Genomic DNA, 16801 nt, shown 5'->3' with positions numbered 1-16801 from the left:
AGAATGATCCCTTCCTCCTGTTATCCTCTCACTGTACCATCCTGTTCCCTGTTCTATCTGATTTATCTCGCATGTATGACCCTGGCTTGGTTACATTTATGATCATATCTTACACTTGTATATACGTTTGGTTTGGAGAGTTATTATTGTGTGTCACTGTGTTTGGTTGCTGGTTTATTTTATTGTTTGTCACATCAGAGGTGCGTTTACTTTTGTATATTACTTATCCTCATAATAAATCATATTATTACTTTACATGCGTTTGGTCTTCCCTATCGCAGTCCACACATTTCTGGTCACACTGGTTCATGACATAATACCAAGGCCAATCCTGACCAGAAGTGGCTGCTTAGGGAAGCCATCGTTGTTCTCTTTTGGCTATCATGCATCCAAAGGAATTACTTATTATTCTCTGCTGGTGACAGACGATGGAGAATACTGCCGCCAGATATTGAAAGAGTGGGCCTGTGACCAGCTAATAGAGTGTATCTGACTGGCTCATTCCCTAGTTGATCAGGGCCATATCCTGTTTGGGGATGTTCTGCCTCTGATTCAGGTGTGTGCAGAGCTAGCCTTGTCCAGTACTCCAAGAGGCAGTGATGATTTTTCTCCCCCTTCAGTTTTGTTCAGGTTGAGTCTCTGGTGTGGTTCTTAGAGGATGACCTGGTTTCTTTCTTTGAGCATTTTTCCTCATGTTCTCAGCAGGTGTTATCAGAGTGTTTTAACTCAGTGCAGTCCCTAGACAGGCAGTATACAAGCCGAATTTTGTCCAATGTTTACTACAGGCATGGTCAGATCTATTACACTCAGCCTCAGTCAGATTGCAACAGCCAATTCCTACTGCCAGGGACCTGCCTGCTCAGTGGTCTCTTTCTCCATCACCCACGGCAACCACAGTCACAGCCCAATATACCCTGCTACTAAATATCAGTATCCTGTTTCCACTTGCTGCACCTATCCTTGCTTTTAACCCATCTGCCTGTAGCAATTCCACAAAGATCCCCTTTAATAACTGCTTCCTCTTTCTTACCATGCTCAAACTCTTCTCTTCCATCAGCTGCACACCCTATTTACAGCCCTGTAGTCACCTACAAGGCTTCAGTGGCTAAACCCAAAAAGAAGCCAACGTTGTTTCCAACCCATACAATCCTGCCATTATCCAATCCTGTCTCCATACCAGCCGATCTGCTCCAGCCTGCTTCCACACCAGCTGATCTGCTCCAGCCTGCCTCCACACCAGCTGATCTGCTCCAGCCTGCCTCCACACCAGCCAATCTGCTCCAGCCTGCTTCCACATCAGCCGATCTGCTCGAGCCTGCCTCCACACCAGCTGATCTGCTCCAGCCTGCTTCCACACCAGCTAATCTGTTCCAGCCTGCTTCCACACCAGCCAATCTGCCCAAGCCTGCCTCCACACCAGCTGATCTGGTCCAGTCTGCCTCCATGCCAGCCGATCTGCTCCAGTCTGCCTGTCTGCCTCCATGCCAGCCAATCTGCTCCAGTCTGCCTCCACATCAGCCAATCTACTCCAAACTGCCTCCATGATTGCCAATGGGGTCAGGCTAGCCTGTGATGGTCCTGAACCTAATGACCCAACTAACCCTGCCAACCTTCTGCCTGCTGTCTTGCCTGATGCTCCAGTATTTGTTCAGCCTGATGTTCCAGTGCCCATAGTCCAGCCTGATGTTCCAGTGCCCACACTCCCTCCTGACGTTCCGGTGCCCACGGTCCAGCTTGATGTTCCAGTGCCCACGGTCCAGCCTGATGTTCCACTGCTCACGGTCCAGCCTGATGTTCTGTTATCTATGTTCCAGCCTGATGTTCCAGTGCCCACGGCCCTGCCTGATGTTCCGGTGCCCATGTTCCAGCCTGATGTTCCAGTGCCCACAATCCAGCCTGAAGTTCCGGTGCCCATGGTCTAGCCTGATGTTCCAGTGCCCACGGTCCAGCCTGATGTTCCACTGCTCACGGTCCAGCCTGATGTTCTGTTATCTATGTTCCAGCCTGAGGTTCCAGTGCCCACGGCCCTGCCTGATGTTCCGGTGCCCATGTTCCAGCCTGATGTTCCAGTGCCCACAATCCAGCCTGATGTTCCGGTGCCCATGGTCTAGCCTGATGTTCCAGTGCCCACGGTCCAGCCTGATGTTCCGGTGCCCACAGTCCAGCCTGCTGAACCGGTGCCCATTTCCCAGAATGATGTGCTGCTTCCATTTCCCAGCCTGATGTGCCGGTGCCCATTTCCCAGCCTGATTTGCCAGTGCCCGTTAACCCAGCCTGCTGGGCCGATGCCGTTGCCCAGCCTTTTGAGCCAGAACCCATTACCCAGCCTGCTGAGCCAGTGCCCATTACCCAGCTTGCTGAGCCTGTGCCCTTTACCCAATCTGCTAAGTCAGTGCCCATTACCCAGCTTGCTGAGCCAGTGCCCCTCACCCGACCTGTTGAGCCAGTGCCCGTCTGATGCCCGGCCTGATATTCCAGTGCCCGCTGCTCGGCCTGATGTTTTAGTGCCTGCTCTCCAGTCTGATGATCCAATGCTTGATGGTCCAGTTCCTGATGCCCGGCCTGATGTTCCAGTGCCCGCTGCCCGGTTTGATGTTCCAGTACCTGCTGTCCAGTCTGATGATCTGATGCCTGATGTCCGGCTTGAGGATCCAGTTCCTGACACCCGGCCTGATGTTCCAGTGCCCGCTGTTCAGCCTGATGTTTCAGCGCCTGCTTTCCAGTCGGATGATCCGATGCCCGATGTCCAGCTTTATGTGCCTCTACCTGCTGCCCAGCTTGATTTGCCTCTACCTGTTGCCCAGCTTGATGTGCCTCTGCCCACTGCCCAGCTTGATGTGCCTCCGGCCACTGCCCAGCTTCATGTGCCTCTGCCCTCTTCGCAGCTCGATGTGCCTCTGCCCACTGCCTGACTTGGTGCCATGGAATTTTTACAGCTGCGACTAGTTGGAGCGTCCAGAAATTGCTCCTTTGAGGGGGGTACTGTCAGGAAAGGTTTCATCTGCTGGTGGCGCTGTCAGATCTTTGGGCCGCAATACTGGTGTCCACCAGCGGGTGTCTCCCGGCAGTCTGGAGCTGACATCATCTTCTGTAATCAGGCGTCACCTGAGACTGATTGCAGGAGGTGTGTATATATACCCGGCAGATGCTCACACATTTACCTTGGTATTGTTCCTTGAGCCCTGACCTCTTTTTGCTGTATCCTGTGTTCCTGAACCCTGCTTTCATCCCTGGACTCCTGTCTTGCAGAATGATCCCTTCCTCCTGTTGTCCTCTCACTGTCCCATCCTGTTCCCTGTTCTATCTGATTGATCTTCCGTGTATGGCAGTGGTTATCAATCCCGTCCTCAGGGCCCACTAACAGGCCAGGTTTGCAAGATAACTGGAATACATCACAGGTGATATCATTTGCTGCTCAGTGATTGCAGTATTCTAGTCTGCATCTTCCCAAGGAAATACATAAAACCTGGCCTGTTAGTTGGCCCTGAGGACAGGGTTGACAGGGTTGATGACCACTGGCTTGGTTACGTTTATGATGATACCTTACGCCTGTATATACGTTTGGTTTGGAGAGTTATTATTGTGTGTCACCGTGGTTGGTTGCTGGTTTATTCTATTGTTTGTCACATCAGAGGTGCGTTTACTTTGGTGTATTACTTATCCTCATAATAAATCATATTATTATTACTTTACATGCGTTTGGTCTTCCATATTGGAGTCCACACATTTCTGGTCACACTGGTTCATGACAGCCATGTAGTTTAGACCGGTCACATACTGTCCTCTTATTGGGTGTTCCGAGATTGCAAATAGGATTTGTTACTATACTTAACTTGGGTTTGTGTGCTTTAGTCAACCTACCACTAATGCCCCCAATACTACCCTCTGGAATATGCTCCGCGCTGACTATCTCTACCTCTGAACCCTCCCCCCCATCACCTAGTTTAAAAGCCCCTCTAACTGTAAATGTATCATAACACATAAAAAAGTGTATGTGCACCACTTTTTTTCATGCAGCATGCCAGAGTGTTCAGATTTGTTCCTTGTGTTGCACTGTACAGTATGTGTGCTTTAGGGTTACATTCAAAAGGAATTGCAGAGTATAACTTTGTACAAACATGGCACATTTACCATGCATTGTGGTAATGCTTGGTAAAACACACATTTTATTATGCATTACCACAATGCACAAATTTGAATGCAGTCTTTATAACTTACCCAAAACCTATAGTCTGTAGTATTTATACTTAAATTTAAACCTGATGCAATGTTCTCATATCAAGTAGAAAACTATGAATAAAAACTTTTTTTATATATATGCGGCTCCTATTTTTTTTAGCAGTTTGGATAAAGTGGAGAAGGATTAAAACATCTGGCAGGCTTTAATTACTATCTCTTGTGCAGGGTTGTGCCTGCTCATATGGATGGCCGGACTGTGGTTGGTATTATAGGCATGGATTGTTCCCATCAAGCTCATTCAAGATAGGATAAGGATACATAGGAAACAAAAACAGTCTCCATAGCGTAAAACCATTTATTACAAAAGTAAATAAATTAAAAAGCCAAATGGCCGCTTACATTGGTGGGTGCCTACCCGGCACTGGGGCTGCTTACATGTCAGGGTGACTCCACAGTCAGAAAAAGCCTTTCATGTCTCCTCCACGCTGGCGTGCGTTCCAGCTTACACAGGGGGGCAGCCAAAGGATCCGGATGTTATTGGGTGATAGGACATGTGACCACGTACCGCTCTGACGTACGTTTCGTAGTGAACGTCTTCAGGGAAGCGTACGTTGGTCACTGGAATGGTGGTTTTTATTAGGAACAGGAAGGGGGCGGGTAATTGGCAAATGGGCCACAGGAACTGTGCTCATAGCAATAAGGATGGAAAGTTCAACTATGGTCTGGAGCGTAGCTCCATCTTGTGGATATTTGCTATATTGTTCACAAAGGAAACCCCTTATTTAAAAACAAATGTGACTATTTTATTAGGAACAGGAAGGGGGCGGGTAATTGGCAAATGAGCCACAGGAACTGTGCTCATAGCAGTAAAGTTGGAAAGTTCAACTATGGTCTGGAGCTTAGCTCCATCTTGTGGATATTTACCATATTGTTCACAAAAAACTCCTTAATTAAAAACGAATGTGACTTCATATCAACCATCTCCTAGAGGGAGACGACATGTTGTTATAGTCCCCCTACTGGTTAAAAACAGGTAAGTAAATCCACCCTTATAGGTGGTGGGAAAATGAGAAAAAAATATAAAAGTGAATAAAATAAATGGTGGTGTTTTTTGTAGAGAAAAAAGGGGGGAGGAGGACATTTAACAAACCTTAAAGGCTGCAATATGACCTATCCCCGTCTGACTCAAATAATGAAGAGGACAAAAAGAGAGGGGGGGAAGAGTATTCCATCTTGCACCCTGGACAGCTATCTCTAACCACAACCATAATACAAATAGTGCCAAACTCACTCGCACGATCTGAAGTGGACAGATAATAGTATTCCTAGACACTCCTGGACTCAATCATTTGTAAGAAAACAATTAAGGTCCAGATCTATATTCATCCCATATGGTTGCATAGTCCGTAATTATAAAGCCAGTACGTTTCATTCCTAGATATTGCCCTTTTCATATGGGTACCTCTCCAATCCCTAGAGATTTTGTCAATCCCATAGAATGTACATAGTGATGGGTCACTATCATGGTAAAGTTTGAAGTGTCTTGAGACACTATGGTTAGGGTATCCCTTTTTAATATTTGTTAAATGTTCATTTATTCTTACTCTCAGTTGGCGTGTAGTTCTGCCCACGTATTGAAGGGAACATGGGCATTCCAGAACATACGTTACGTAATCCAAATCGCATGTTATAAGAGGTTTGATATCAAATTGTTGTTGTGTTACTATAGATTGGAATTGGGTCTTCTTTTTCTTGGTGCCTGGTTTTCTGGTTATTTTACAAGCATTGCATCTAGTGCAATAGTGAAACCCAGAACCATCCAGGAAAGTAGGAGGTTTCCCGGGGGGATCTGGTACATTTGGAGCCAAGCGATTCCTAAGGGTAGGGGCCCTTCGGTAGATAAACTTAGGTTTATTGGGCAGGGAAGATTGGAGATCTTTATCTTTGAGTAGGATAGGCCAGAATTTTTTGAAGATACCTTCTACTGTTTTGTATTGGCGATGAAAGCCCGATATGAACGCACAGTCACCCTTGTATTCTTTTTTTGGTTTGGGGACCAATAGGGACTGCCTGTCCATATTTGCCACCTGTGAGACCAATTTTGTCAAGATATTGGCAGGGTATCCCTTTTCTCTGAATCTAGTGGTGAGAATTGCTGCTTGTGTGTAATAATCCAAGATATTATCACAATTTCGCCGTATACGCATGTATTGCCCTTTCGGTACAGCTCCTATCCATTGCGGATGGTGACAGCTGTGTGTAGGGACATAGGCGTTACAGTCAGTTTCTTTAAAAAAAGTCTTTGTCCTAATATGATCACCTTGTTTGAAGAGTGTTAGATCCAAATAGTTCACCGTGGCCAGACTGTACTCCGCTGTGAACTTTAGATTGTACTTATTCATATTCATATACTCCAAAAACTTGTTAAAACTTTCTTTGGTTCCCTCCCACAGAATCATCACGTCATCTATGTATCTTTTATACAGAAGAAGTGAGTGAGGTCTGTTTTTGAAAATGGTCTCTGATTCACATTTATTTAACGTAATATTCGCCACGCTAGGCGCATAGCGGGCTCCCATGGCTACACCGCCAATTTGGTTGTAGTATTCGTTTAATGCCCAGAAATAATTATTCCCCATGGCCATAGATAATCCTTTAATTAAAAATTTGATTTGTGATTTTTTCAGGGTGGATAGGTTGGTGAGAGCCCACCTCACTGATTCTAACACATCTGTTTGGCGAAGGTTTGTATACAAAGACTCGATGTCTATTGTTACTAGTAAGGTTTGATCTGTGATGATGATAGATTGTAACAGTGTAATTAGTTCTCGACTATCTTTGAGATAGGATTGGCTCTGTGGAACTAAAGGCTGGAGGAAAGTGTCGAGGTATTCCCCCACCCTAGAGTACAGAGAGCCAATCCCACTCACTATTGGACGGCCTGGTGGGTTTACCTTATCTTTATGTATTTTTGGTACTATGTAGAGTACCGGAATTCTGGGTGTAGTTAGGTTCAAATACTCTGCTTCTTTCTGAGTTAATATTTGTTTACTGGTACCTTGGTTAATCCAATCTAATAGTTGTTGTTTCAGTTGTGGGGTAGGGTTACTTTTAAGCTTTTTATACGTTGAGGTGTCATTCAACTGTCTCCTTAGTTCTGTATTATAGTTTTCTTTGGTTAGTATTACCAAACCTCCCCCCTTGTCAGCAGGTCTCACCACTATCTGTTTGTTCTCTTCCAGTTTTTTTATTCCCTCCCATATTCTTTTGTTGTTTTTGTGTTGTGATATTTCAATCTGTCGTACTTCATCTTGGACCATACTCTTGAATACTTCTATGTGGTGGTGAGAACCCTTTTGGGGATTGAACACCGAATTATTTTTCAAATTAATGTGTACAAAAGGGTCTGTTAATTCCTGAATCCTAGTGTTGCTGGTTTGCCCTGCAAAATGTTTCCTGATATTTAGTTTCCTTATATATTTCTCAATATCTACGAACAGATTGAACTTATCTATATTCTTATTTGGCGCAAATTATAGTCCCTGTGTCAAGACCTCCAATTCTGCATCCGAAAATTCTATGGTGGTTAGATTAAATAATCCTGCTTTTAGTTGTTTCTCTTCCTTTTTCTTTCTCCCTCTGCCTCTTCTTCCTCTCTTTATACTCTTTCTATATGGTTTTGTTGTGAGTTGGAAGGGATTCTGTATGGTTCTTTCCAGTCTCTCCATTCCCCCCCTCCCTGGTGTGGGTAGGGGTTGTGTACTGGTCTCCCTCTAAAATTACCTCTAAAGTTTTCCCTTGGGGGCCTTGATGGGTACTGATTGCGGTTATTGGCATAGTAGCCATAGTCTGGGGATCTATAGTCAATAGGGGGGGGGTCTGTTATAGTTAGGTCCCCTGTATGGTGAATGGTATGTGGTAGGGTATGGGTGAGAATTCCCCTTAGGGTACTTAATAGGACCATGTACTGTCCTATTGTTTTTGTGAGGTGTATTGGGGTCCCCTTTACTTTGGGCTGCCATAGATGCTACAGTGTTGTGTACTTCAACTTCCCTCTCCACTGTTGGTTCTTGGGACGGGTTCAGCTGTAAATTTTGTTGCCATTTGTATACCCTATTGTCTTCATAGTCCTTAGTATCTCTAAAATATTTTTTGAGCTTTTTATCTTTGATTTCCCCATCGTATTTAGCTAGATGGGTGTTTAATTCCTTAGCTTTGTCTAAATACTCTTTAGAGGACATAAGTGGTTCCATAGTTGTCTTGAGTTCTTTGATCTTAGATTCCAAGACAGCTTTTTTGGCTTCGCGCCTTCTTACCATCATTTGCATTAGTTTTTGTTCACAGGCGTTGAAGAATTGGTACCACTCATCGAGTAGTCTCAAATCCTCCACTCCATCATTGGGGCTAACATCCCATCTTAAACTTCTGGGGGTTAAATTTTTGCCTATATACATCTCCAGAGATGCAATATCCCACCACAGTCTAATTTGTTTTTCGGTGTCATATTTGAGTTGTTTGAATCCCTTATCCAAATCTACATTATTGGTAGATGTTTGTTGGAAAATCTCTTCTACGTTAATTTGTCTATTTTGCATAAAATTAAATACATCCATGGCTGCGATAAGGTGACAAGTTTAAATCCAAATTATTCAAACTCAAACAGTAGAAAATAATAGAAACCTTCGCGCCAGTGGTGTCGATAGCAGATAATATATATGAATTACATATACTGGTGGTACATCTAGTAAGAAAACATTCCCAACAATAAAGAAAATTTGTGGAAATATAAACAATCAGTGTAAGCTGCTCCCCAATTTTTGAATAATCAAAAAAATAGATAATCAAAAAAAGGAATGTAAGAAAGATAGGGGGCGCTAGATACCATATTATTCAAGTGCTCCAAATAAATATATCTCCTGCATTACCAAAAAAAATGGAAATGTAAGAAAGCTAATAAAAACCACCATTCCAGTGACCAACGTACGCTTCCCTGAAGACGTTCACTACGAAACCTATGTCGGAGCGGTACGTGGTCACATGTCCTATCACCCAATAACATCCGGATCCTTTGGCTGCCCCCCTGTGTAAGCTGGAACGCACGCCAGCGTGGAGGAGACATGAAAGGCTTTTTCTGACTGTGGAGTCACCCTGACATGTAAGCAGCCCCAGTGCCGGGTAGGCACCCACCAATGTAAGCGGCCATTTGGCTTTTTAATTTATTTACTTTTGTAATAAATGGTTTTACGCTATGGAGACTGTTTTTGTTTCCTATGTATCCTTATCCTATCTTGAATGACCTTGACGGGAACGATCCATGCCTATAATACCAACCACAGTCCGGCCATCCATGTGAGCAGGCACAACCCTGCACAAGCGCTAGTGACTCTCTTTTTAACTAAAGGAGTCATTGGTATCTGGTAAGCAGATATCTACTACTTCGAGGTGTTTTCCTTTTCTTAATTTTACCTTGGTGATGGAAAACTTTTTGTTTACAGCAACAGGATTGGGATAATATTGAAAGATATCACTTCAACTACTTCAATCACTTTTTTATGTGGACAATCTATCACTATATATATATTTTTTTCACTATTGTGGGCACTTCAATGTGTAATCTAATTATTATTTGTCAATATTATGATTTTCATTTTTTTTTGGTAAAGCAGGAGTTATATTTATTTAGAGCACTTGAATAGTATGGTATCTAGCGCCCCCTAGCTTTCTTACATTTCCATTTTTTTTGGTAATGCAGGAGATATATTTATTTGGAGCACTTGAATAATATGGTATCTAGCGCCCCCTATCTTTCTTACATTCCTTTTTTTGATTATCTATTTTTTTGATTATTCAAAAATTGGGGAGCAGCTTACACTGGTTTATATTTCCACAAATTTTCTTTATTGTTGGGAATGTTTTCTTACTAGATGTACCACCAGTATATGTAATTCATATATATTATCTGCTATCGACACCACTGGCGCGAAGGTTTCTATTATTTAATTACTATCTGTCACTGAAAGAAGGAGTGAGCCAAACATTTTAAATTTTGAGTTCCTACTAGAACATAAAATGAGGCGAATCTTACAAGGGGGATAGTTGCTCTAGTGACAACTATCTAAGAGGGGATTAATTCTATTTTGGAACATTCTGTTGTGTTTACAGGACAGGAGGTTAAGGAAAATCTTCCCAAATGGACAAAAAAAGACAGATGTTTTTTCAAAATGAATATAACAATAAGTTACAGCTTTCAATACATTTTAATATATGGAGCAGCATGCGTGCTAAGGAAGTAAGGCTAAAGCCGTTCAACTTTACGAAAAGTGATGTGACCTGAAACTGATATCCAGTTTCTGATCTGCAGAGTGACCAGTGCTGGAGGCATGAACTGTTATGAGAGTTTACCGTTGTATCTATGAGCTGTGCATAATCCCAAGCATAGCTTTACCACAATGGTGCAAAAGCATTTTTTCTTGCTTCTAAGGAGACATGGGAGCACAAGCTCAATTTAATTGAAACTACTTTGTACTGACTTGCTTGTGGAGTAAGGAAAGAGCAGATATCACATTTTTCTCAATCTAACCTTAATTTTAATTATTAAGATTTGAAAAAGATAATTCTTCTCTATTATCCTCACAATTCAGGGATAGATCATTTTGGATAATGAATCAGTGTAACAATAATCAACAATAAATCATGAAACATCAAATTAGCTAGAATAATATAGATGCATTGTGCTGTGTTTATTACCGGTATTTTATAGTATTTTAAAGATATACGCATTAACCGAAAATGCGAGTTTTTGATCAAATTAGGAAGTTAGCATAAATAAAATAAACATTACCAATCACTCAACCAACATCAAAATTTAGAAGTCATAATGATACAAAGAAAAATATAAAAATAGCTCTTAGTAATTAGTACTTTAAGGTGGGACACCTCTGCCGTGTCTTACTCTTGCTGTAGAGATTCACACCCGATGTGGTACTCCTGCTTTCACCAGATATATAACAAAAAATTGGAGATGCAATCTCAGTTTCTATTCAAAAGCGTTTTACTTCAGTTTGCATGCATATACAAATAACGACTACACAGTTTCGGAACTCTGTCCTTCATGCAACTTGATGAAGGATGGAGCTCTTGTCTAAAAACTGTGCAGTCGTTATTTGTATATGCATGAAAACTGAAGTAAAATGCTTTTAAATAGAAACTGAGATTGCATTTCCAATTTTTTGATTGATATATATATATATATATATATATATATATATATATATATATATATATATATATATATATATATATATATATATATATATAAATAAATAAATATAAATAAATATATATATATATATATATATATATATATATATATATATATATATATATATATATATATATATATATATATATTTATATATAACATCCCATGAAAGTCTTAAACTTTATAGTATAGGTTCTCTGTAATCAATCAATAACATGTCAGCTTTTATTAAACCATGTGACATTCTATTTATTTAGTATGTGATTTACAGCATGAGCCAAGGCAGAATAGATAGCTCAAAGGTTAAACAGACCGTAACTCATATATGAGCAGTATGACAGGAAGCACGGCAGCAAAAACAGTCACCTGTACAGACCCTTTGCCTAATACCAATACAGGGTATATTAAACATAAAATAAAGCTGTAGACAGGTTTGGCTATTAGGAAACAAATTTTTATTTCCCGTACATATTTCAACATATATTTCCAAATATTTCCAAATATACCTGAGGTCTTGTGAAGGTCCTGCTCTTATATGAGGTGTTTCCACAGAATGTCCAAACACAGCTCCTTCTGTTCCTAAAAAAAAAAATATTCCAGTGTTAAAATGGTTAATAGAAGTCATTTTCCGACCCACATTTAAAGCAGAACTAAGCCCTCCTATGCTTTATAGCCAAGGAAGCTGCCATCTTAGCCTCTGTTTGATCTTCTAAAAGATAAAAGTCGGGCACCAGAGCATCTTGAAGTAATAATTGAAGACTTTATTTTAATCCATCAAAACATAAAAGGAACCCATTCCTACAATCTATTTCTTGTAGGAATTGATTCCTTTTATGTATTGATGGATTAAAAGTCTGCAATTTTTACTTCAAAACGCTCTGGTGTTGGACTTCTATCTTTTATAGAATGTATGGATGGTATGTACAGCGTGTGTTAAGCATTGAAACTTTTGTTTGTTTTGATCTGCATTTGTTATGGTGTTGCACATGTGATCAGTTATGACACCAGCCATTTGATGGCTTGACAGTTCGGTAAAAGCACAAGCAACTGTGGTAGTTATCATTCATGGTATGTCATGAATGTGACTGTTTTAATAAAAAGTTAAATTGCAGGGTTTAATTCAGCTTAAAAACAAAGCTTCAGCACAATATACAGTATAAGTTTAACCCTCTTTCTGTCAGAATATTCTGCATGGCAGCATATCTGAATGACTTGCCTCTCGCTCTCTCAATGTGAGTGCTGCTTTGCATGGAATTACAAGAAACTGGTACCAAGTCAAAATCAGGTACAGTACATATACATGTTGCATTAAGTAATACATTAAGCAGTCTGTTCCTAAATGTTTTTACTCAAGATTTGCAAAATTTTCACCCAATCTAACTTTTTTCTTAATTGGATTAACCATTGCAAAATCAGCATGTTACACCCTCTTCATGTCCAAACCATTTTTCAATTGTTAGTATTGTACTAGTGCAACTGACAGCTACTCTGCCATGCAACACCGTATACAAATATATTTGAATATATATATATATATATATATATATATATATATATATATATATATATGTATATATATATATATATATATATATATAAATAACAGATAGAGTAACAGAGCATGTTTTAATGATATTTAATAACCACTGCACCACAACAAAAAAAACTTTTCCTTTACTTCCTACTGTACAGTGGGGACTGAAAGTATTCAGACCCCCCTTCAATTTTTCATTCTTTGTTATATTGCAGCCATTTGCTAAAATAATTTAAGTTCATTTTTTTCCTCATTAATGTACACGCAGCACCCCATATTGACAGAAAAACACAGAATTGTTGACATTTTTGCAGATTTATTAAAAAAGAAAAAGTGAAATATCACATGGTCCTAAGTATTCAGACACTTTGCTCAGTATTTAGTAGAGGCACCATTTTGATCTAATACAGCTATGAGTCTTTTTGGGAAAGATGCAACAAGTTTTTCACACCTGGATATGGGGATCCTCTGCCATTCCTCCTTGCAGATCCTCTCCAGTTCTGTCAGGTTGGATGGTAAACGTTGGTGGACAGCCATTTTTAGGTCTCTCCAGAGATGCTCAATTGGGTTTAAGTCAAGGCTCTGGCTGGGCCATTCAAGAACAGTCACGGAGTTGTTGTGAAGCCACTCCTTCGTTATTTTAGCTGTGTGCTTAGGGTCATTGTCTTGTTGGAAGGTAAACCTTCGGCCCAGTCTGAGGTCCTGAGCACTTTGGAGAAGGTTTTCGTCCAGGATATCCCTGTACTTGGCTGCATTCATCTTTCCCTCGATTGCAACCAGCCGTCCTGTCCCTGCAGCTGAAAAACACCCCCACAGTATGATGCTGCCACCACCATGCTTCACTGTTGGGACTGTATTGGACAGGTGATGCCTGGTTTTCTCCACACATACCACTTAGAATTAAGGCCAGAAAGTTCTATCTTGGCTTCATCAGACCAAATAATCTTATTTCTCACCATCTTGGAGTCCTTCAGGTGTTTTTTAAGCAAACTACATGCAGGCTTTCATGTGTCTTGCACTGAGGAGAGGCTTCCGTCGGGCCACTCTGCCATAAAGCCCCGACTGGTGGAGGGCTGCTGTGATGGTTGACTATCTACAACTTTCTCCCATCTCCCGACTGCATCTTTGGAGCTCAGCCACAGTGATCTTTGGGTTCTTGTTTACCTCTCTCACCTCTTCTCCCCCGATAGCTCAGTTTGGCTGGACGGCCAGCTCTAGGAAGGGTTCTGGTCGTCCCAAACGTCTTCCATTTAAGGATTATGGAGGCCACTGTGCTCTTAGGAACCTTAAGCGCAGCAGAAATGTTTTCGTAACCTTGGCCAGATCTTTGTCTTGCCACAATTCTGTCTCTGAGCTCTTCAGGCAGTTCCTTTGACCTCATGAATCTCATTTGCTCTGACATGCACTGTGAGCTGTAAGGTCTTATATAGACAGGTGTGTGGCTTTCCTAATCAAGTCCAATCAGTATAATCAAACACAGCTGGACTCAAATGAAGGTCTAGAACCATCTCAAGGATGATCAGAAGAAATGGATAGCAACTGAGTTAAATATATGAGTGTCACAGCAAAGGGTCTGAATACTTAGGACCATGTGATATTTCAGGGTTTTTTCTAATAAAACTGCAAAAATGTCAACAATTCTGTGTTTTTCTGTCAATATGGGCGTCTGTGTGTACACTAATGAGGAAAAAAATTAACTGAAATGATTTTAACAAATGGCTGCAATATAATACAAAGAGTGAAAAATTTAAGGGGGTCTGAATACTTTCTGTCCCCACTGTATGTATTTTAAAGAGCAAATTATTTGCAACAGTGTTTTGGAAGGAAATAAAATATAATGCCGCGTACACACGAGCAGACTTCTTGGCATACTTGGTCCGGCGGACCAGAGTCCGCCGGACAATCCGATCATGTGTAGGCTTCGGCGGACTTTTTTCCCCAAAAGTCCGCTGGACCTAGATTTAAAACATGTTTTAAATCTTTCCGTCGGACTCAGTTTCTGACGGAAAGTCCGTTCGTCTGTATGTCTGTATGCTGGTCCGACGGAAAGCCCGCTCGTCTGTATGCTGGACCGACGGACCAGATACGACGCAAGGGCAGGGTATTGCATCTCGCGCTCGCTGCAATAGAAAAAACACATTTTTCTATTGCGGGGAGCGCGGCGTATACCAGGCCCTTAGGTCTGGTGTGGATTTTAAAGGGAACCTCCTACGCCAAAAAAAGGTGTGGGGTCCCCCCTAAAATCCATACCAGACCCCGATCCGAGCACGCAGCCTGGCCGGTCAGGAAAGGGGGTGGGGATGAGCGAGCGCCCCCCCTCCTGAACCGTACCAGGCCGCATGCCCTCAACATGGGGGGTAGGTGCTTTGGGGAAGGGGGGCCCCGCGGGGCCCCCCTCCCCAAAGCACCTTGTCCCCATCTTGATGAGGACAAGGGCCTCTTCCCAACAACCCTGGCCGTTGGTTGTCGGGGTCTGCGGGCGGGGGGCTTATCGGAATCCGGGAGCCCCCTATAATAAGAGGGCCCCCAGATCCCGGTCAATAATAAAACACACTACACAGGTTTTTTTAAATAATTTATTAGACAGCTCCGGGGGGGTCTTCCTCCGGCTTTGGGGGTCTTCTTCTGGCTTCGGGGGTCCCTCCAGTTCCTCTTCTCCCAGCATCCGGTTGGTTCTTCTCCGCTCTCTCTGGCCTCTTCTCCCAGTGTTCCAGTTCTTCTGCTGGCTCCTCCGCTGTCTTCATGCCGCTCTTTTGCCAGCGGAGGCCCGGACTTCTGGCTTCTTGTCTTCTTGGCTTCTTCCCTCTTCTCTTCTCCAGATGTTGACATGACGCTCTTTCTGGTTGGACTGCTCTCTGAGCGCTCCGCTGCGACTTATATAGGTGGAGACCCCACCCCTTATGCCGTCACAGTCCTTGGGCGTGCTGGAACTGTGACGTTTTTGGGGGCATGGTCACCGGGGGATGTTGACCACACCCCCAAAAACGTCACAGCCCCAGCATGCCCAGGGACTGTGACGGCATAAGGGTGCTAGGTCTCCATCTATATAAGTCACAGCGGAGCGCCCAGAGAGCAGTCCAGCCGGAGAGAGCGTCATGTCAACATCTGGAGAAGAGAAGAGGGAAGAAGCCAAGAAGACAAGAAGCCAGAAGTCCAGGCCTCCGCTGGCAAAAGAGTGGCATGAAGACAGTGGAGGAGCCGGTAGAAGAACAGGAACATCGGTAGAAGAGGCCAGAGAGAGCACTGAAGAACCAACCGGACGCCGGGAGAAGAGAAACTGGAGGGACCCCCGAAGCCGGAATAAGACCTCCGAAGTCAGAGGAAGACCCCCGAAGCCGGAGGAAGACCCCCCGGAGCTGTCTAATAAATTATTTTAAAAACCTGTGTAGTGTGTTTTATTATTGACGCTTTTTCCCTAGGTGAATGGGTAGGGGTACCATGTACCCCATACTCATTCACATAGGGTGGGGGGCCGGGATCTGGGGGCCCTCTTATTATAGGGGGCTCCCAGATTCCAATAAGCCCCCCGCCCACAGACCCCGACAAACCAACGGCCAGGGTTGTCGGGAAAAGGCCCTTGTCCTCATAAACATGGGGACAAGGTGCTTTGGGGTGAGGGGGCCCCGCAGGGCGCCCCCTCCCCCAAAGCACCCACCCCCCATGTTGAGGGCATGCGGCCTGGTAGGGTTCAGGAGAGAGGATGCTCGCTCGTCCCCACCCCTTTCCTGACCGGCCAGGCTGCGTGCTCGGATCGGGGTCTGGTATGGATTTTAGGGGGGACCCCATGCCGTTTTTTTCGGCATAGGGGGTTCCCTTTAAAATCCATA

At 43.0% G+C, this 16801-nt stretch overlaps 1 protein-coding gene across 5 annotated transcripts in view; it reads right to left on the bottom strand.

The window, feature by feature from the left end:
- SGCZ (sarcoglycan zeta) overlaps positions 1-16801 on the bottom strand; it is a 2017576-nt gene that overhangs the window by 77100 nt on the left and 1923675 nt on the right. For all 5 annotated transcript variants that reach the window (XM_073608275.1, XM_073608266.1, XM_073608288.1 and 2 more), the window contains one exon: positions 11947-12019. In XM_073608275.1, coding sequence (XP_073464376.1) covers positions 11947-12019 — 73 coding nt within the window. The remainder of the gene's footprint in view (positions 1-11946; positions 12020-16801) is intronic.

Source organism: Aquarana catesbeiana, linkage group LG01 (genome assembly GCF_042186555.1).
Source record: "Aquarana catesbeiana isolate 2022-GZ linkage group LG01, ASM4218655v1, whole genome shotgun sequence".
NCBI classification, from domain to species: domain Eukaryota; kingdom Metazoa; phylum Chordata; class Amphibia; order Anura; family Ranidae; genus Aquarana; species Aquarana catesbeiana.
Note: the sequence above shows the minus strand (reverse complement) of the source record. Positions and strands in the feature narration are given on the sequence as shown.